The sequence below is a fragment of the Neolamprologus brichardi genome, chromosome 7, assembly GCF_056152115.1.
Source record: "Neolamprologus brichardi isolate AB-2024 chromosome 7, ASM5615211v1, whole genome shotgun sequence".
Lineage (NCBI taxonomy): Eukaryota > Metazoa > Chordata > Actinopteri > Cichliformes > Cichlidae > Neolamprologus > Neolamprologus brichardi.
The window spans coordinates 51,119,440-51,141,138 of NC_142110.1; the positions used below are offsets into that span (position 1 = coordinate 51,119,440).

Here is a 21,699-nt window from a genome sequence, read left to right on the forward strand (position 1 = left end):
TTCAAGCAGCTGGTCAAGGCTGTGAGGCTTTGCTTGGCAGTTTCTAAGGCCTCAGGTATAGACAGCTTGCTCTACTTCTATCCCTTTTTGTCATAAGCTCCGATAGTTGGCCAACTTCCCTCCTCTCTCATGTGTGTGTGTGTGTGTATATACATATATATATACACATACACATATACACAGATATATATATACACATACACATATACATATACATATATATATATATATATACACACACACACACTACATCTATCACCCCTATGGAAGCCCGTTTCCGCCACCAAAAAAAAAAAAAAAAGTATCGAAAACTCAAAATTTCATCTTATTAAAAGTAACTTGAAATTTCGAGTTAGCTCTGCCAATCAGTAATCTACGTGAATGACATAATTTTCTCGTTACCCTGAAGGATATGGCGCAGAGGACTGCACACTCAAAACCGGATCGCAACAAATTGGTGCTTTCGAGATTCCTTTTGCTGATTGTAATGCCATTGTATCTGTTTTCCAACAGCACAAACAATACTGCAGAATCAGTGTGTACCCCACATTTACTGCTGCTTAGAGTACCACATTCTTCTCTTTGTTCGCAAGTGCATTACTAGTTATAAATGTGGTAGTATTTTTGCTTTCATTCCCAGCTGACAGTTATACTTTCCCGAGACTGTAAACTGTTATGTAATGAATGAAACCAGAGGACATCTCTTTCAAAGTGCTACAGAGGGCCAAAAATACCTTTATTATGATTTTTTACCCATTTCTACCTTTTGTATTTATAGTTTTCTGTCAATAACTTTACATGAGGGAGTCTAAAACACTGGAGACCACAACTGCTTCTCTGAAACAAAAGTGAGAAAGGGGTTAAAATCTGTCTACAAAAAAAAAATAAAAATAAAATAATAATAATTGGGATGACTAATGATTGAATAAAAAAAAAAAAAAAAAAATCACAACAATTAAATGACAAGAAGTATTTTGAATAAAATTATCTTTCATTTTACAATGTAGATAAAGATTTATTTGCAGAAGCGGCCAATACAGGTGATCAGAATATGAAGAATATGAATCTGTCATCTCAATCAATCATAAATGCATTTTGTCAAAGCATATCAGAAAAATTAGTTGCTCTACACACACAAACGCACACTCACACTTTTATTTCTACATCTCATAAATACAATCAATCTGATATACAAATATTTGGATAGATTCATTTTTAGCGACATTTAAAATGCAGTTTGAATCCCGGTTCTTGCCGTTCTGTAGACCATCTCTCGATTAGATCATAATTCAGTTCCTTGCAAGAGAAACTCGAGCTCGCTTGGACGAAAAGACCCTGTGGACACTTCGTTAAAATTGATGGGCAGTTGAAATAGGTATTTGAAATGCGCAGCATCCTAACACTGCAGACTTCCATTCTTCTCTACATCATCCATCATGCTTCCATTACTGAAGGGCGACTGAGAAAAAGCAAAGGGCATAGCAGACGAAGCAGTACTGACACAATTCAATCTCACATAAAACGTTGTCTCCAGTTGACAGGACACCAAAGAGCTGCACATAAAAGTCCAAAATCTGGATTTAAAAAAAGACAAAGTGCCGCTCTTCTACCTGTCACACATACAAGCAATCACAGGCATCTGGACTTGAGACAGAATCAAGAAAAGGGATGATCATTCTGTTAACAGTGTTACGTTTGTGCGGAAGCCGGGTAGCTTTAGAGGATCGACGCACTTACTGTACATTAAATCAAACCTACATGAATGTACAATTTGTGTATGAATGCATCCACAGATCAGCCTCCATTTTTTAACTGTCAGTTTTCTATTTGGATGCGAGAAAAAGCCCTTCATGGAAACACGCCTGTGTCAGAAACACATCAAAGTCAGTAATAGTTACTGAACAGGGGAGGGGGGGGGGGAAAAAACGGAAAAAAGAAAAAGAAAAAAAGGGTTGAATTCTGACATGACGGATAATATGATTATACTCTTCTTAGGTACAGGCAGGAAGAAGGGTCCTTAAGACATAAAGCAGTTTGTTCATGTGCTTCTTTTACTTTCAGCTAGAATCCTCTGCTATCCAACAAGTCTGGCTCTTTCAGTGGGATGTTCTTTACTTCATCACTGGGTACTGACGCGGACCGCCCAAACGACCTGAGCGTACTCCTGATGGTGCACTTGTCTGAGGAAAAACAGCAGCAAGGAAAGGTGATTGTAGGGTGAAAAGTAGCCAAAAAAACAAAAAAAAAACCAAACAAAAAAAACCCCACACCAAAAAACCCTGTAAAGGTTTCTCACAACTGCAAAACTTTTGAAACTTTGGAGTTCATACCTGTGCAAACTGTGAGGGGTTATAAAAGGTGACGCCCCCAGCGGGTGCAGTCCCCTGGGCTTGATCGCTCTGTCCAAAGACAAGTTCAGTTACTGAAGTGTGTGTGCAGTGTCACACTAACATCACTTTAGAGCAGAGATGGAAAGCAAGACAACTCACAAACAGATTTGACCAAAGTATAAAATACAGTGGCTTGCAAAAGTATTCGGCCCCCTTGAACTTTTCCACATTTTGTCACATTACAGCCACAAACATGAATCAATTTTATTGGAATTCCGCGTGAAAGACCAATACAAAGTGGTGTACACGTGAGAAGTGGAACGAAAATCATACATGACTCTAAACATTTTTTTACAAATAAATAACTGCAAAGTGGGGTGTACGTAATTATTCAGCCCCCTTTGGTCTGAGTGCAGTCAGTTGCCCATAGACATTGCCTGATGAGTGCTAATGACTAAACAGAGTACACCTGTGTGTAATGTCAGTACAAATACAGCTGCTCTGTCACGGCCTCAGAGGTTGTCTAAGAGAATATTGGGAGCAACAACACCATGAAGTCCAAAGAACACACCAGACCGGTCAAGGATAAAGTTACTGAGAAATTTAAAGCAGGCTTAGGCTACAAAAAGACTTCCCAAGCCTTGAACATCCCACGGAGCACTGTTCAAGCAATCATTCAGAAATGGAAGGAGTATAGCACAACTGTAAACCTACCAAGACAAGGCCGTCCACCTAAACTCACAGGCCAAACAAGGAGAGCGCTGATCAGAAATGAAAACTGCTGTTCACAAACGCTGTCCATCTAATCTGACTGAGCTGGAGCTGTTTTGCAAAGAAGAACGGGCAAGGATTTCAGTCTCTAGATGTACAAAGCTGGTAGAGACATACCCTAAAAGACTGGCAGCTGTAATTGCAGCAAAAGGTGGTTCTACAAAGTACTGACTCAGGGGGCTGAATAATTACCCCACATTTAAGTTATTTATTTGTAAAAAATGTTTGGAATCATGTATGATTTTCGTTCCACTTCTCACATGTAAACCACTTTGTATTGGTCTTTCACGTGGAATTCCAATAAAATTGATTCATGTTTGTGGCTGTAATGTGACAAAATGTGGAAAAGTTCAAGGGGGCCGAAAACTTTTGCAAGCCACTGTAGAAGCCAAGGAAATGAGGGAAAGCAGTAAGGACACGAGGACACAGCGAGGCAGCATTACAGATATATATGCGTTTATGTGTATGATACATATGTGACCATATTTTCCAAAATATACATGCTGTTTTGAAGAAGAATTAAAACTATTGCGTAAAACTGTGAAGTCAATATGAAAAACTCTACTGTGCTCATAAATCACATGGGAAGTAGGATTTTTTTCCCCTCATCTATTTCTTTATAATCAGATTTTTTTTCTTGCAACCAGAGACTAACCCCCTGCTGGCCACTGGAAAGAATGCAGATTTAGGACACTTTCATATTGACTTCCATTTTTAGATCAGATGACATAATTTTGCACGCACTAAATCTTAAACCAAATAACTGAGCAAATTAAATGATGCCTGAAAACATCAGACAACATGATAGCATGAATCTGTATTTATGTGTAATTTTATGGCAGTCCAATTGATGTCAAGGCAATTCATTCCAAATCTCAATACTTTTAACTTGCTAACAGGACTAGGTTAGACAGAGATGACAATCTTTTGAGAACTAGAGGTATGGGACTGGGAGTGCTGCAGTCAATCCATTCAATAAAAACAATATATAACCAAAGTTAATAGAATTCTCATCTTTTCTACACCACAGAAGTGTGAACACTCTTTTCGGCGACAACTATATAACTATACTCCGATTTTATTGTCCATTTGTGTTATGTTGAGTTAGTAATGGTGAAGACAACAGGCGGGGTTTAATGGGCAAAGAAGCTTTGGGTGGGTGCAGTGAAGCATGCTACTAGTGATGTGGAGTGAGCTACAAGGGTGGCAGGCAGGGGTGAGTTAACTTAAAGCCCAGCTAGAGGTACCTGGTTTAAATGCTGACTCACTTCGCGTGATAAAGAACTCATTGAACTAGAACGTGACAGCTACAGACAGCAGGAGGAAAATTAAAAAAACAAACAAACCCATTTTAATAACCTGGCATGCACTGGATTAGTTTTCAGAATGAAAATGAATAAATCAGCATAAAACCATGGTTCATAGAAAAACAGACATGGAAAGAATTATATTAGACCAGCACATGGAACAGAGTATTATTTATCAAGGCATTTAGCATGAATATGAGGAAAGATTTTAATTCTACATGCATATAATATCATGTTCTTTCGCTCCTACATTAATATTACAAAGAGCAAAGTGCGCACACTGGCCACTGGCAGTCAAGCATCATGTTTCAGTTGCATTATGACAGGAGGCTTAGGCTTACCTCTCCAGAATGGGAGCCATCAGGCACTGGAGGGCCTTCTGGGGCAGGTGGTAACAACATTGGGGTGAACATCTAGACAGATTTTTAAAAAGCGCAACAGAAGAAGTTTGGATAAGTAGAGCTGTTCTTTTGCACTTATTGATGACTGCCTTACATTCTTTCTCAGTATGCTGCTTATGTTTTGTCTTTTTAATGCATTTTTTCACATATCTTTAAAAATGAAGAACAGGAGTAAAGTTCATGATTATAAAGAATATTGAGGATTACTAGTAAAGAGTAGAGATACCTGTGGACCAGCACTGGTGTTTGGAGAGTTCTGCTCCTGATTGCCTCCTTCACTGCCTTCCAGAGGTTGTTGATCATTGGGAGCTAATCCAGGGATACAAATAAACATGGAATTACTTCAATCTTTAAAAGCAGAAAATCCTCTACAGCCACCAAATGCTGCTGGTGAATACAAGTTATTATGCCATCTTGCACATGATACACACCTGAGCTAGGCACAAACAGGTTTGTAGGAATAGGCATTGGTGCCAAAGGAGCAAAGATGTCCGCTGGAGCAGGAGCTGGACCGCCAGGTTTAGCAGCTCTGCTGGGGTTCAAAACATCCACGTATCTACTCTTCGTGCCTGAGAGGGAACAAACACATCTGAGTTAAAAGCGCCCTATAAGAGAAGACATGCTTCTACTTTTAGATGCATTATGCAAGGTGAAGGATGTGGTTTGTTTAGCCAAAAGCCACTCTGAGTAATCCTCATCTCACCTGCCTTCCTGGAAAACATGTTGACAGGAGGAATACTACTCGGCGGTGCAGCAGGCCCTCCAGGACCAGGAACTTGAGGCATCTTGGGGAAGACAGAGGGTGGCGGCGGAGGTGGCTTGCTCTAAGAGTTTAGAAGAAAAACTAAGTTAGAAGTGTTCGATTTGTAAGACTTTCAGGCTTTCTGCACACTACAGGTCCAGCCTGGAGAACACATTTTCATTTTTACAGACCTCCTCCTCAGGCTCGTTCAAGTCGACCCATCTCTGCTTCTTTTCATCCCACACAATCTGACAAAGATCACAGTACTCTCATATTGGCCGCATGTACAAACAAGTGTATGACATTTGTAGAACAGGTAATGTAAACAAGAAAAAAAAAAGGCGAAAGTGTAAAAGCTATAACTTACAGACTTATTTTTGTCATCCGGCAAGTGAGCTTCATTCTTTCCTTTCCCAATGATCCAACCCAGCCAGCCAACCCCTTTCTGTGTGTGTAAAGATAATAAGTATTCTACTTAGCACAGTGACCACAGTGCACACTGAAAACCTGAGAGCCGGTATGTAAAACTGAACCTTTTTTGGAGAGTCCTTCTTGACTTTCTTGGCCTCTTCTTTAATGGGCTGCTCGGGGATTGAGGGTGGAGGTGGAGAGGCTTGCACCACAGTTGAGTTGCTCCGCTCTCTTCCACCAGAGTGAGTAGAAGACTCCGAGGTGGTACGGGAGCGGCGTCCTGATGACTGGATGACAGAAAATACAGATATAAATGAAATGCATAGACCTCCAGATACGACCTCTTTTAATCATCATATAATTTTTTTTTAACTTATTACGCAGGGATGGTGTTTTATAAATACTGACTTGATTCCTGATACCTTTTTATCTGTTTTAGGCAAACGCATACAAGTAAAACATCAAAACATTGATTAATTTCTAATTTCCCAACAAGAAAATCTAAATGTGTTTTGAATGTGTGCCTCTCTCTTATGTCGTATACATTCCTCCTGTTTGTTATTTATTTGTTCTGTCTTAATATTTCTATTGCATTCCTGCACAGTTGGTGTGAAGCACCCACAATTTTGTTATACCTGTACAATGACAACAAAGGGCTATTCTATACTATTCTAAAAATCTATTGTTAAATAGATGGGTTATGTCAGAATAAAACTACTTGTAGGCTTAGATTTAAGTTCCTCCAGGATGTCTTGGTGAAAACATTTACTCCACTGCAGATAATGGGCTAAATCAGATTTTTTTTTTGTTAAATGAGAATATTAGAAGCAACAAAGTAAACCTAGCAGCAAAAGCTGCATTCTGGGAAATTCAGACAGCAGGTTTTAACTTTGCTATAATCTCTTGATCTTCATCTTAGTTTTTAAAAACTGTAATCAGGCCTACTTTTCAAGCAAACTGTAGTATTTGGGGACATTTTACAAAAAATCTAAAGCCAACCTAAAAATAATGTCTTGTATACAATTAGCAGCGTTGCCTTGTTTCTGAGCGGATATGCAAAGACAGCCAGTCTTTTATTGCTCATTTTCAGTTCTGATAATGACTAATATACACTAGAACTGGACAAATTAAGTAGAATTACATATGCTAGCAGTTGAAATACAAACATACCAAATGCAATGACGATTGTGAAGTAGTCCGAGGTCTCCCGTGACCCTGCAGAAGGTAACACACTAAGACTTTATAAAATGTTTAAAAAAAAAAAAATGCATATAAAACAATTATAACTTTTCCAAAAACATTGTATAAGGCTCTTTACAAAAAAAAAAAAGAAGATATATTCACATTAGCAGATACTGACCATCTTAGCCATCTGATCATAGAAGTCCTTCTGAGGAGTCAGTGAGGTCCTACGTGGTGAGGATGGCATTGATTGGATGTTCGGCATTTCTACTGGGGACCGCGGTGGCTGTTCTACAGGTGGCATGTGCCCAGGAGAAGGGGGCATGTGCGGGGGCATGTGCTGAGCCATCTGGGCTGGTGGATGTATAGGTGAATGGGGCATCTGAGGGTGCATGTGTGGTGACATTTGGGTCACTTGATGAGGGGGACATTGCTGCTGGTGGGCTCCTGGATACAGATCTGACTGCTCAGGTTGAGGTTGGAAAGTGGGAGAAGCAAAGCCAGGATCCTGTGGGGGGTAGTTTGGGAAGGGAATCTGGGCTTGTGGTCCGCTAGTGGGGACCGGATAGTACTGGGGCACATCACTGGAAGGCGAGAACTGAGGAGGAGCCATTCCATCTTGGAGAATGAAAGTGGAAGCTAAAAGAGAATACAACAGATGAGATTTGATGTGTTTTAAATGTACCCGACATTTCAGATAAATAAAAAAAAAAAAATGAACCAAAGGCCCCCTAAAAACAAACAAACAAACCTGGAGGCATTAACTGGACTCCCTGTGGTGGAGACCCAGGCAGTAATGAGCTCATGAGTGGGTTATCAGGGGCTGGGTTATCTAGCGACATGCTGTTTGGTGGGCTCGGATGGTCCAAGTCAGAGCTAGGGCTGCTGCACTCAAACTGTGTCGGAGTTGTTCTGTCTGCATTGTACGTAATCAGACCAGTCTAAGAAACACAAAGCATCAAACATTTGTTTGATTGATACAAACTGTTAAAAATGTTCACATAATTATTATACACAGCCTAATTTTTTTTTATTCAGAAGTTTACACAACCTCCCTATATGACAACTGCTTATGTCACAACAGAACTAGAGTACAATGTTTTTCCTTCTCCTCACTTTGATCTGTCCATCCAGCTGTCTCAGGCGAATCAACCATTCCGGCTCAATGAACAACTCCTGCTCTGGTTTCTCCTTCAGTTGTGGATCGAAGAACCGCAGCTTTTCAGACATCTGTTGACAAACAGTGTAACAGTAACCTTTGTCTGAATGCAACGCTGCAAAGTATTTAAGTAATTATATTTAGGCAAAAAACACAGCTAAAGAGGAGGAGAATGAGTGTGTACTTGTATGATCTGACTGATGAAAACGGGGGAGTAGTAAGAAGGCTGCACGAGGACGGTCTTCGAGATAACTTCGCAATAATGGAAGGCCTGAGCGCTCAAGCCTGCCTCAGCCAAGCGGCATGCATAGATCAATTTAAACACCTAATGAGAGACAAGAAGAACAGAAGAGAGTGATACTTCTTAGTAATATAACATGATAAACATCACTGTAAATAATGCAGTCGTGTATAAAGTTCTTGGTTTATACATATTATTTATTGGTTTGTCAACTGGTTTAAAAAAAAAAAAAAAAAAAAAAACTCACTTGGAAATTTGGCAGCGAACAAGGTTGGGAGCCTAGAGACTGAGCATACTCATAGGCTTCAGTCCTTTGGATTGCTTCATTAGTCGCAAATTGAGAAAAGGGCAAACTGAAAAAACAAAGATGAGGTTACACATGATGTTTTCTATAAAATGTGAGGACTTTTAAATTTAACATCTTGGAGCTACGTGGGTGTGGTTATTGCATTAACCTGTGGTTGGAGCCAATCAGGACCATCTTGGTGCTCTTCTTTGTGAAAACGCCAAGACCAACTTGAGCCATCAAATAGCAGAAGTGTGCTGCATCAACCAGGCCCTTCGAAGCTGGCGTGAGACAAAATGAGTGCAGACAGAGTTTAAGGGTGCATGTTTGTTGCCAGCGCTCTTAATTACTGAATTCTTGACAAAACCCTACCAAGTGTGTCGCCCATGGTGGTAATTGTGCGAGTATCCAAATCCAGGGTGTGTGTGAGGTTTGACAGCACCATGGCCAAATGAGGACGCCAGTCCCCCCACTTCTCCTCCCCGCAGCACTGTGTGGGAACAAGACATATGTTAGCCAGGGCAAAATAAACACGGCTTTTTTTTTTTTTTTTTTTTAAAACAAGTGTCTAAAGCTACAGTACATACTGGAAGTGATTTATTGCCACCAGAGAAAGTGAATGATATTTGGCACCTTCAAGTGACTACAGGTGAAGTGGGTAGGACCTGCAATAAGCTTTCAGGCAAGTGACTGAAGAGACTACCAATGAGAGTGAAGAATACCATTGAAGGATATATGGCCTGCTAGTAAATACATTAGGGGGTCATCTAGGCAATCGGAGCCTGTCCACAAGTGACTGTGAAACACTTCCAGTGTGTTTGGCTTAAGGAGGGTAAAACAACACTTACGGTGGCTGACGCAGGCATCCTCCCCGACATCAGCTGGTATACTGTCTGAAGAGGGTCATTTATGGGCAAACTGTTAGCAAACCTACACAACAAAGACACACACACAAAATAATGTAATAACAATCATAGAACAAATAGGACCAAAGTTAATTATTCTCACATCTGATTCTTTACCTCGTCATGACTCGGGCATGAGTCCTGTTGTCCATCTTACTGGCCAATAGCAGGGCATGGCCCCAGAGACCTCCCTTCATGGCTGCTTCTAGTGCATCCTAATTCAACAAAGTTCAGGTATTTAAAATCTTGCAAGTTAATACCTCATACTGCATTTCTTATGTACAATTTTACCTTCTTTCGGCCAAACAGCAGCAGCTCCCTGAAGCGTTCTGTTTCTTTGCCGAAATTTTCTGGGACAGTCATGAAAGTGTCCGACAGTAGAGACAGTGGTCCGGCTCCAGGCTCTTCCTCGGCTCTCGCCAGTGGCTCGTTATTAAAATCAATCAAGTTGGCTTCATTAGGACTCTTGCCGGGAAGCCAGACAGAGCGATGCTCCTTCAGCAAGAGGTCAGCAATATCTGTGCCCACAACAGTCTGAGGAAACAGAGTACGAGTTAAAACGTTGTCTCACGCAAATGTGAAAAGCCACAGTCTTGCCTTAATTTCAATGTATGGTAAGTTTAGTGGTGCCTGCACAGTCTTACCCCATTCTGTCTACATAGCAGCATGATGAAGTCCCAGAGGAGGCGGGCAGAGTCTCTGTCTAAGAGGTTGTTATCACGGGAACACTCCAATGCTTTGTTCTGGGAGAATTTAATCACGTCCACCTTGTGAGTCTCTTCCCTGATGGACAAGATGCAATATTAAAACAGAAAAGCAGTCAATGATGCATTCAATATAAATAGGGAGTTTTAGGCTCTGCCTAGGAATTAGATGCATTTAATTGCTGTTACGGCCCTGGCCATAAGCTGAATCCTGGTGGCTGTTTTAGTTTTATCGGTCTGTGTCTTTAAGAGGCTCTTCAGGTTCTTCCTAATTGGAAAGCTGGCTGCTGCTGATTGGCTTCTTGATCATGTGGCTGCTTTGAAAATCCCTCACCAGCAGTTCTCCCGGGGCAGCAACTGACAGCAGCAGCAGCAGACCCGACCTTGGCCTCCAAAACCCTCTGTGATTTTTGTGCTTTCCTGATTATTGAGCTTTGTAAATAGATTATGGATCACGTGTAAATAGGGGCACCATTTTCTCCTGTTTATTCAGTTAGGGAGTTAGGGGTAGCACCTGTCGTTTGTTTGGTTTTTGTTTCACTTAGGTTTTAGGTAGCACCTCCCTTTTTGAATGTTTGTTATTTTGGCGTTTGTTCACCCCAGAGTTAAGCTTTCAGTTTAGACAAAACAACTTTTCACTTGAAATTTGGCTTCTGGGTATGGTTTTGGGGACAAGGGTGGCGTCACTTCCTTTTTGTCTACAGCTTTTGGTTGGCAGTTTTCTGGTAGGGTAGGGGGTACACTAGTCACAATGACTTTTGATGTGGATGATTTTGCACAACGGCCCACCATGGATAAGTTGCAATGATGCACAAAGGCAGATTTGTTGTTTGTGGCTAATTTGTTTTATGTTAGTGTATGTTAGTTAAATGCACGAAAAGCAGAAATTAAGCAGTGTCTGGCAGAGCATCTGGTGGAAAAGGGGATAACTGCGAAGGTGAAACCTCGACTGGTTGATGCTTCTGAGAGTTTGGTGGTGGATGTGGGAGCAGAAGCTGCAGCAACCATCCCACATGCTGTCAGTGGATGGATGACACTGGGGCGGAGGCTCCTGCTGCCATTCAGGTCCCAAACATTGAACCAGCTGGTCAGTTACAGGCAGGAATGGTTACAGAGGATATCAAGCTCGCCCTTTGCCTGAAAGAGGTGGAGCTTGAGACTAAAGCCAAAGAAGCTGAGCTTATGCATCTCCGCGTAAGGGCTATGGAGCTGGATCCTTCCCAGGAACACAGTCTATCCCTGAGAGCAAAACTTCCGAGACATTCTCTTCTGACCAGTTCAATGCAAGAAAACAAGTTGCCTTAGTGTCACCTTTCAGAGAAAGTGAGGTTGATTCTTACTTTAACGCCTTTGCATCGCAACCACTTTAAAGTGGCCCAGTGGTTAGCTGTGAGTAAAGTGAAGGATTTTATTATATATTAAGTGAGCAAAAGGTGGATTCTAAAGCTGCTGTTCTCACAGATGAGTTTTTGTTTTCAGCTGTGCACCATGAAAAGGTTTCTCCTAAGCGTCAAACGCGCCCTGATCCGGTTCCCATGACTCGTCGTGAATACTTTTATTGCCATGACACTGGACATCTCATTGCTAATTGACCGTTGCTTCGCCGCAAAGAGCAAGCTCAAACCTCGAAAAAGCCAAAAAGTGTTGGTTTCGTTCGTTCGGTGTCCACTCCTAATCCCGTCAGGGATGAACCAGGAAATGACTGCCTTGACAGCAGTTACTGACCTTTCATTTCAAAAGGGTTCGTCTCACTGAGTGGGAAAGAGGAAGATCGTGTGCCGATTGTAATTTTGCACGACACTGGGGCTACCCAGTCTCTCATTTTGGAGAGTGCGGTGCTGACGCTCTCGTATGAGGAGTGAAAATTAGTGTGTTATAGGCTCCGATCGAGGAATCACTAAACACCACTAATTTGAGGGATTTGCTTTCTCCCAAGTACTAAAAACTCAGTGTAACCACCTCTGATTGAAGTTTTCTGATCAGTTTGTTGGTGCAGTGCTTTGTCTGAATAGTAGCATGTTTTGTGATTGGGGTCTGCTCTGTCTTGCTACCCACAGTAACTGTCCAATCATGGGTGTGGTGCCCTTGTGGGATTAATAGGAATAGGCTGTAGGTTTTTTTTGTTTTTTTAAATGTACATATCTTCTTGTACTGAAGAGAATGAAGCTCTAGACGTAGCTGAAGCTGTTATGTTCTTCTCGTCCAACTTGAAAAGCAGCTTTCAGTTTGGGGATGACTACTGTGGAGAACATGTCTGAACCACCCCACATAAAATCATCTACATGACATGCAAGTACCCCTGTCACCTTATAGAGATCATCTAGCCAGTAGAAGACAGCTGAATCTACTTTTGACACTGTGCCCTCCAGCTTCTGCATGGTTTCTTTCACCCTGTTTTACCTGAATAATGAAGCATCTGCCAGGCCATAAACACATTTATTCAATTTCATGTAGTTCCTTTTAAGCTGCGTTAACGTGGCTCAGTTACCACCGGTAGAAGCACAGAGCAAAGGAATGTATTAACGCCGCCATCATGATTAACTCGATTAAAATTTTTAACGTACTCAACCAGTCTAGCTTTGGGTACAATGCCCACTGGTGTTTCCTTGAGTGTGCACACCCACCTTGTTGATATACATTTCTGATCCTTGTCTTTCTCCTCTTTAAACACATCGTTTCTTTTCCAGTTGTCAAGTTCAGTTTGTTTGGCTTGTGAGAAGACAAAGTGTAGGACCTCTTTCTCTAGCTTGTACTGGATCACAGAAGGACTGTTTTCTGTAGTACCAAGCAGTTCATTTTTTGTTGAGGCCATCTCCTCACTTTTGCTTTCAAAAATCGTGTTCCTCACCAAGTACCACTGCTGGGGTCTTTAAAAGATTTTCATCTGTTTTAATCTGATTTTCCTCTTCAGTTTCTTCCATTTTCACTTGTGGTTCATCCACTTTTCTGAGCCTAGACTGGTGTACTCTGACATAGGTTCCTCCATGCCTGGCAAATATTACTACACCTTGGCCAATGTCCACACCTGGACCTTTCCACTCATGACAGTCTGTCCTTTTATAATGGACTTCGGCCCCAATTTCATTTTTGTCAACAATGGATTGCAGCTGTTTGCGAAAAGCTCTTCGTATCTCTCAGAGCATTCAGCTTTCAATGTTAGTCCAATAATCAGACAATTGACATTAGAACTCCAACTTTAATGGTCGCCTTCCTTTGCACAACCACCTAAAAGCCAACCCTCCAAACTTCTACTCCCCCTTTGCGTGTAGCCACCCCCTCCACAGGACACTTGTGCAGAAGGTTACATACATCTTAACACAAAGAAGGTAGAATTCCCTTACTTGACAAGAGGTCCAGGGAAACCTCGCAGTTCTGCCTGATCAGTGGTATCCTGCAGCATGGTCTATAAATACAGGTAAAGGATATAATAATTCTTCAGATGTCCTTCAGATTATGGTCATATATATATTCCCAAAAATCCACAGAAGCATTCAGTGTAAGTTTACGGGCAAATGCTAACAGTTACTTCAGGGATTCTATCAGAAGATAATGGATATCATCAATACTGTTCCATCTGCTAGTCATTGTTTATGAATGAAGATAAATTCAAATTAACAAGAAGTTAAATCACTGTTAGACAACAGCTGATGGTTTTGAGACTGCATTCTAGCTAATGCAATCTCTCTTTTGCCCTTCGCACAGGATGTTTACCTGCATACTGCTCAAAGGTTATTGCTCAGTATTACTGGGACTATGAGCAGACATCTCGTCTCTTTCCTACTTTATGGGAAAAGCTGTGTGAATCAACCCATACAATCTAGTGGTCTTTAAGTGTCAGTGATTTCAGATCATTTAGTGTTGTACATTTAACATTTTGTGTCTGCTAAAGTAAATCCGCCATAATCTTAATGAGATAAATAATGGGAAATAGAAAAAAAAGGAATTTTTTTCTTAAAAGACACACAGCTCATTAGTTTTAGTGCTGCTTATTTTGCTAGGTTTATTGAAACCGGAGTAATACAGTTTAAGGAACATCTTCCAAAAGACCCAAAATAAACAAACAAAAACAGCCAACCAAAAAACAAAACAATATATCAATGAAACATGGTCTGTTAAAGCCATACCTCAAGGTTGTGGATATCAACTAGAGCAGGCTGTCCTGCTGAGGGCAGATTTGGCAGAACCTGAACAAGATGTCCACCAGGTCCAAAACGAGCACAGCGGTGTGGTATGGTGAACTTTTCTGGGGTTGCAGGACGAGGAGGGGCTAGAGGGGAAAAAACAAAGAGAATCAGACCATTCAACTCAGCTAAGGACCCTTAGAAATGAAAAAATGCTTCAAAGAGTGATGCAGCACTTACGCTGCTCAGGGGCGTTCCAGGTGCTTTCGGTGGTATACCCAGTGGGATAGTACTGGCTATAGTTGTGAGATGCATCAGTCTGATCTGGGTACTGCCCATAGGAGTAATCCACAGCCAGAGTGGATGATGTGTTATCATATGCTGCTGACACCAAGTCAGGCTGGCTCCTGTACACTTGGCTCTGCAACAGAGAGAGAATTATTATTTATAATGCAAATGAAACATAAAAAAAAATACATGGAAAAAAAATTGTAAATTAATTTTTGCTTTAACAATACTTCTACAGTGATTACTCATAAATTTTGGCCTGGTCTCCATTTGTGGTTCAGCCAGATAACTGCATACACAGAATACTTGTGAGACATATGTGGGGAAAAAAATTGCCTGTTGCGATCGTGAGCTGAAGCTACTCCGTCTGCTGTGGTGACTGTGGGAGCTGTGGACTGACTGTTCACTGTGGACACTGCGCCGGTCAAAGTCATCACCATAAGCATCTCCCTGACGACGGTAGTCCTCATCAAAGCTAGCATCGTAACCAGGATAGTACTGCCACTGGTCCTCATAGCCAGTCTTCCTGTGAGTGAAATGTTGTAAATTGAATTTAGATTTTCTTTTTCCATGAGACACGCATGAACAATAACACTTCTTACACTGCCTTTTATTACTCACTGTAAATGTACATTAATATTATAACAACTCCATGATGTGCAAACAGTATTCTCTGCATACCTGGTAGGATACATAGATTGATTGCTGTAGCTGTCTCCCCTTCTGCTATCATCATAAGCCCAGTAGGACTGGTCATAGTATCCTCTATATCTGGGGTCATAGTGTCCATAGTATCCTTTACGCAGAAAATATGAAACGGAGACAGGGAAAGATATAAATTAAGAAAAAATAAAAATAAATAAATATTCAAAGCTTTCAACACTATGAGCCATACCTCCAAAGTACTTGGCATAATTTGCATAATAATCACTATAGGCACTTTGGTTTGCTCTGTGGTAATCCTCGTGATAGCCTTGCCTTAAGGGGAGAGAAAAAAAAATTCAAAGATAAGGTAATGATGAATGAAGTAGTACAATGTATTAACACAAATTTTTTACATCCAACAAAACCATCACAGCAGGGAATTCTTTAATTTTCAAAATCCTCTTAAGATACTTAAAAACTCAATTTATAAATCAGAAACACGTGAAAAGACAGTACACACCATGCAAGTGATCTTGTGAGTTTCACTAACCTGGATGATGGCCTGTCAGAGTACTGGCTGGCTCTAGAGTTAGGACGCTCTGGCTGAGGCTCTCTGTACTGGTAGTTTGTATCACGATAACTTTGGGTCTGCCCCTCATATCTGCCATACCAAGGATCTACTCTGTTCCTGTATGGCCCCGCCTAAGAGATAAGAGCACCAATAGAAATTGGGAAATAAATATTCACATGCTAGGTTAAATAAAAGGACACCTTATACTTACTTGATAATATGGCTGTGCTCTAGGATCCCCAGATGGAGGTGGGTACTGGCCAGAAGGATATGGTGCTCTGTTATCTGGGTAGTCTCCATAATTATTATAATAGCCACTATACATCTGCCCCGGTGCTGGTGGAGGCCCATAGCCTTGATGGCTTCCTGCAGAGGACGGTGGGCGAGGTGGCTCCGCAGGAGTTGTCTGTGGAGCCCCTGGAGGACCTTGAGGCCCAGGAGGAGGAGCATTTCCTGCAGATGGCCCCTGTATTGGAGCAGGATACTGGTAACTGGGGGGTTGTGCTCCACTTGCTGTAACAGGAGGAGCATCTTTTTGTCCGTGCTGTGCAGCCTGAGAATCTAATACCTTAGGAGGTTCTGCTGGGGGCTGCTGGGTGTTTGGAGCTGTTTGAGAGGGTGCTGGTGGTACCTGTGTGGTAGATGAAGAAGTTGGAGTCTGGACTGAGGCATTCCCTTCCACTTTTAGAGCATCTTTGGTGACCTGTAGGTAAAATCCATTACTAGATTGTGGAGACTCGTGAAGAGAGGAAGGGTGTCCAGAAGCCTGGCTCTGGGCTTGTGATTGGTGCATAGAAAAATCAAGCAGTTCATAATTTGATGGCTGATTATGATTAGAGGAAGGATCATTCACAAGAGAAGTTTGCAGATTAACTTGGAGAGCAGAGTTACTCTCTCCAGCCACTGATTGGCCCCTTGAAAGAGGAGGGTGGACAGGCTGGGGATGCGGCGATGCTGTGATTTCTGATGTCGTAGCTGCTGTGTTGTCTCGAGTCAGATTGAGCGGACTCTGATTAGAAGCCGAAACATTGAAACTCAGGATTCCAGGAGAAAAAAGTGGATTTTGATTACATGTTACTGAAGCTGGTTGGGAGGTAGTGGGACCCTGCCCCTGTGCAATCAATCTCACAGGTGGGGTAGTTTCCCTAAGGCTACTTTGAGTGGCTGCTTGAGGAGTGGTACTAGGGGGAATCACACTGTAATTGGACACTGGCGGGGCAATGAAAACAGGTTGGTGAAGCGAGCCAGACACAAGGAGAGATGCATAGCCCAGGTTGCCTTGAGAGTCACTTGGCTCTGCCTCACTCACCTTTGGCGGGTTCTCTAGATTCTCTGAGTGCTGATGCGAAGGTGGCTGGGTTCTTTGGGAGGGCTGCAGGTCCAATGGACCATCCTCTGGAGGTTGGATAACATCAGCACTTGGCTCTCGTAATGGGGCAAGAACTATTGGGGCAGCAGGGGCGAGGAGGATGTTACCGCCCAAGGTCGTAGGATCATTCTGAGCCCACAGAGTAGTGGCAGGACTCTCACAGGGCTGATTAACTCCATGAGCACGGGATGAAGGTCGAGAGTGAGAATAGACCACTGGGTGTGTCAAAGGAGGTACGCCACCTCCAGCACCTGCAGGCAGAGGGTGCCCTGAGCCATAAACATTTTCCATATTGTCTGGTGGCTGCTCCATATTACCTGGTGTACAATCTGCACCCCTTTCTGCTACCATTTTAGCCCTGTCAATCTCAGCAGGACGCACCCCGACCCCATGTGAGCGCACAGGTTCGAAAGAGCTGTTAGCACTGGCCTGAAAGATACCGGTTGGTTTGGGAGGGCTAGGCGTGGGGGGCCACATCTGCTCCAGAGAGCTCTGCTGTACACCCACATCTCCAGCTGGAGAAGTGTCAATCTGTTCAAAGTAGCCTCCAGTTGCAGCAGCAGCAACAACAGGCTGATTAGGATCATCAGAGAGTCGTGAACTTTCCTGTTGAATAAAGGTGCCCACCACCCCCTGGTGTCGCCGAGTGCCTGTTCCACTCCCATGGCTTATGTTGCTGTAGTTGGACGACACACTGGCAGATCTCATTGGTCTGGGAATTGAATCTGGAGTCTCCAGGTTGGGTCCAGTTTCAAACTGCTCAGCACTGTGGGGTGCAGTAGCAGCAGGACTACTATGGATTTCACTGGGTAATACTTCTTGGTTTGGAACACACTCCAAATTCTCTACATGGTCAAACTGTGAATCAGATGGCTTCTGAGCATTTCCCTGTGATGGTTGATTGCCATCAATCATGTAAGGTACTTGTGAGTGATCTTGAAGAAAAGCTCCTTGGTAATCTGAAGAAACATCTGCATGACTACTGTGTGTCTGCTGGTTGCTGTGAAGTTGAAAAGTTCCAGCAATACCATTTACTGCCTTATTTCTCTCTGCAGACAGAGTTTCCTCATTTTCCACATCATTGTCTTTGAAGAACATTGAAAGTGTACCGGATTCCTGGTAATGTGGAAGTGGGGCTGGGACAGTACTAGAACTAGGCCCAGGCCCAGGCCCAGGCTGAGATCCAGCAGCGTCAAGAAGGGGCTGAGGATGACCCATACCAGTACCCATTTGATGGTAGCCTGAGTCCTGTGGGGGCTGGTTAAACCAAAGATCTGGTGCAGCAGAGCTCTGACTGAAGTAACTCTGTGTTTGGAAATGGGAATTATGCTGTTGGGGACCATTTGGGTCTGGCCACTGAGAAGTAGGAGGTTTTAGTGGATTTTGAGAAGGAAGAGAAGCCTGATTCTGAAGATGTGCAGGTTGGGTCGGAGGGGTAGGGGTGTTGTGAAGGGGTGATGGGCTGTGGGAGGGGTACATCTGGGTTTGTGGAGGCATATTAAATGGCTGTGGTACAGGGTCACTAGTAGGCTGGAAATAGTTCTGAACTGATGGGGGGCGACTTCCGTGATCAGGGGCCCACTGGGAAGAGGTGGTGGTGACCGGTGGCAGTGGCTGGAAGGGCACTGGCAGAGGACCAGACTGTCCTTGAAATTCAGGGTTCAAAGGTGTCTGACTAGGTTCTGAGGCTGTAGCCATAGGTGCTGACTCTGTGGATGCGGATGGTATCTGTTCTCTTGAATTAAAATAACCCTGTTCATTATGTGAGGATACGTATCCAGTTGGACCAAGGGGTGGTGTACTGTGAGGGTTGAAGAGGGTCACTCCAGAAGCAGCAGCTGTGGCACCCTCCAGTGTCTGTGGTTGCGGAGGCAGCCCTGAGCCAGGTTGATGGTACATGGCATTAGACGGTGTTTGCACTGGTGCAGGGTTGCTGTTAGATACTGTTGGGAGGCCACCTGCAGCCATAGGGGGAGGAGCTCTACTAAAAGCAAAAGGGTCTGTCATGGGTTGAGCAACAGGAGGCATTGTGGCAGGAGCTGCAGCAGCATGCTTGTAAGGCCTGGTCCTGCGGAACATATTGGGCCCAGAAGGAGGAGGGCCAGAGGCTCCTGGTCGTCCAGTCCGGGGAGGGGGCTGCATGTCCGCAGAGTTAACAGGTCCGAGGACCAGGTCACTCTAAGAGATCTCACTGAAGACTGAAGTCAGGCGTAGCTGAATAGAGACAAGAAAGAGGAAGTGATTAACAAAAAGCCCTGCCTCTTTGGGATACTTTACCACACCTTTGTTTGCATTTTAGCCTGTGGTCCTATTCAAACCAAACGTACAACGTGGCAAGTTCTACATCAGCCCTCAAGATGCTGTGGTGGGTAAATACATACAGTGCTCAATTCAATACAACACACCTGATTTACTGTGATGCATACTTGGTATACTAGTATACTATCTACTGTTAATTAAATGGTCTGTAGAGCATTTGATGGTCATCTTACTGGTAATATATTATGAACCAAAGCACTGATGTAAGTCTATACACTTGTATAATGTATATCACCCAGGTGAGGAAAATATAATATATGAAATTTATGAAAATTTCCTTAAAAATTAAACAAAAACAGGAAACTTAAGTTAACATCACGGATCTCATGGAGGCTGCAAAGTTGAGTAGCTAAATAGTTTCTTTAAAAAAAAAGCACCTGCTTTTGCGTCAAATGCAGCTTTTAGTAGAAAGTCAAACTGAACTGCTCTACTGACAAGAGACCACAGTGCCATTGCATCGATAGTTGTTTCTTGAGTTCAGGTAAGGATGAAATCAGCCAAACAGGGGTGGAAGCTATGATTAAAATTATTTACACTTAGCTGGTAACTGTCACATGAGTCGTGCCGCTACCCTTATACAACATGTGTACAGCTTTCTCAGTTGAAATGCAAAAGTTAATAGTGGACAGTCATTTAAATCACGCCACTACAAATGTAATACATAGTATTAAGATCAAGGCCATGTATATTATTTGTCAAACAGAGATACTGAGCGTGTCTCAGTAGGAAGTTGAGTCAAGCTAACACGGCCTGTCAATAAGCATTTCAAATGCTAGATTTGGAGAGAAAGAAGACACGGAACTAATGTAACGTAGGGAAGTACATTTGGCCAGACGGGCTCTACCGGGGAGGTCCCGGATCCCGGCGCTCTAGGATATAAATTTACCAAGAGCCGTTGCACCCTCTTAAGCTTCGTATCGTTAGCACAGCAGATCTGCCAACTTAGAAAAGTCACAAAGTTAGCGTTGTTAGACATACGCTCCCTACTTCTTATCACTATTTGCCAGTTGTTCCAATATAGATGGCTGCTAAATCTCTTTGGTCTGGCACGACATTGAGATAGTGTTACACATTAAGCGACAGTCGGGAAAAGGTCCGGTGATTGGTACAACAGCTAACGGGAACCGTTCGGTGCTCCGTATGTCCCAAACGCCGGAGCCAGCAAATCACTAACACCTAAAGTCTGCCCGAATTCGTCCTTACACCAGCAGTTCTGTGAGTCACGAAAGGCGTAAAATTTCGGCACAAACTCAACATTGACATGGTTACACCGCGATAAGTTACAAGTCGCTGGCCACTCGTCGACCATAATTTAACAGGTTCACAGCCTGGTCAGCTAGCATTAGCACTGCTGCTTACTTAGCATTCCTGGCTAACTAGCCTGCGCTAATCACAAGGTAACAGTTCCCTGCCTGCCACAGACACCGGATTAAAACAACTAGAGTAAAACATTGTTAATTGTGTTGCAGATATACTCTTACCCGCTGTCGGAAATGTGTACAGAAATGAATAAATTCTTACAAGTATGCTGGACAGTGAGTGTGACACACCGCCACCATCTTCAATGAACACATCCTACTAGGCTACGTGTACAAGCAGCGTCACGGGCCAAACAACGACTGCGTCGCAAGAAGGCGGGGTTTATTAAATACCCTTTCCGTATATTTATCATCCGATTCTATTTAAGTGCAAAATTAATTGAAATATGGTATTTTGATGACAATGCCATAATGAAAACACTAAATAGTCGTGTTTGACTTGGACATGGAAACTGCAACACAATTTTAATGCACTTCAAGGGGAATAAATAGGGACTCCAGATTCTAATAATGACATACCCTATGATATATCAAGTTCATGCTAAGCTATGTGTGCAATAAAAGAGTATAACAGACTGCTCGTGTTGTGTGAGGCATTATAATAGACTACCATAATAGACTATTTGTA

The 21,699-nt window shown here is 42.7% G+C and overlaps 1 protein-coding gene across 3 annotated transcripts; it reads right to left on the reverse strand.

Annotated features, from left to right (window-relative positions):
• Positions 1–720: 720 nt before the first annotated feature.
• Positions 721–21,363, reverse strand: sec16a (SEC16 homolog A, endoplasmic reticulum export factor). 3 transcript variants are annotated; one of them, XM_006796754.3, is made up of 31 exons: positions 21,274–21,363; positions 16,276–19,647; positions 16,044–16,195; positions 15,744–15,826; positions 15,530–15,644; positions 15,185–15,374; positions 14,801–14,981; positions 14,564–14,706; positions 13,781–13,842; positions 10,380–10,518; positions 10,027–10,269; positions 9,853–9,950; positions 9,679–9,760; positions 9,203–9,320; positions 9,000–9,111; positions 8,792–8,897; positions 8,488–8,628; positions 8,261–8,374; positions 7,896–8,085; positions 7,323–7,783; positions 7,133–7,177; positions 6,085–6,249; positions 5,919–5,996; positions 5,743–5,799; positions 5,513–5,633; positions 5,241–5,378; positions 5,036–5,118; positions 4,750–4,821; positions 4,349–4,408; positions 2,331–2,399; positions 721–2,180 (listed from the first exon to the last, which is right to left on the reverse strand). In XM_006796754.3, the coding sequence occupies exons 2-31, from the start codon at positions 19,573–19,575 to the stop codon at positions 2,112–2,114; spliced, it is 6,987 nt and encodes a 2,328-aa protein (XP_006796817.2). In that variant the 5' UTR covers positions 19,576–19,647; positions 21,274–21,363; the 3' UTR covers positions 721–2,111. The 3 variants fall into 3 exon arrangements, with proteins under 3 accessions (XP_006796817.2, XP_006796818.2, XP_006796819.2); XM_006796755.3 differs by having other exon boundaries at positions 21,234–21,342; XM_006796756.3 differs by lacking the exon at positions 4,349–4,408.
• Positions 21,364–21,699: the final 336 nt, after the last annotated feature.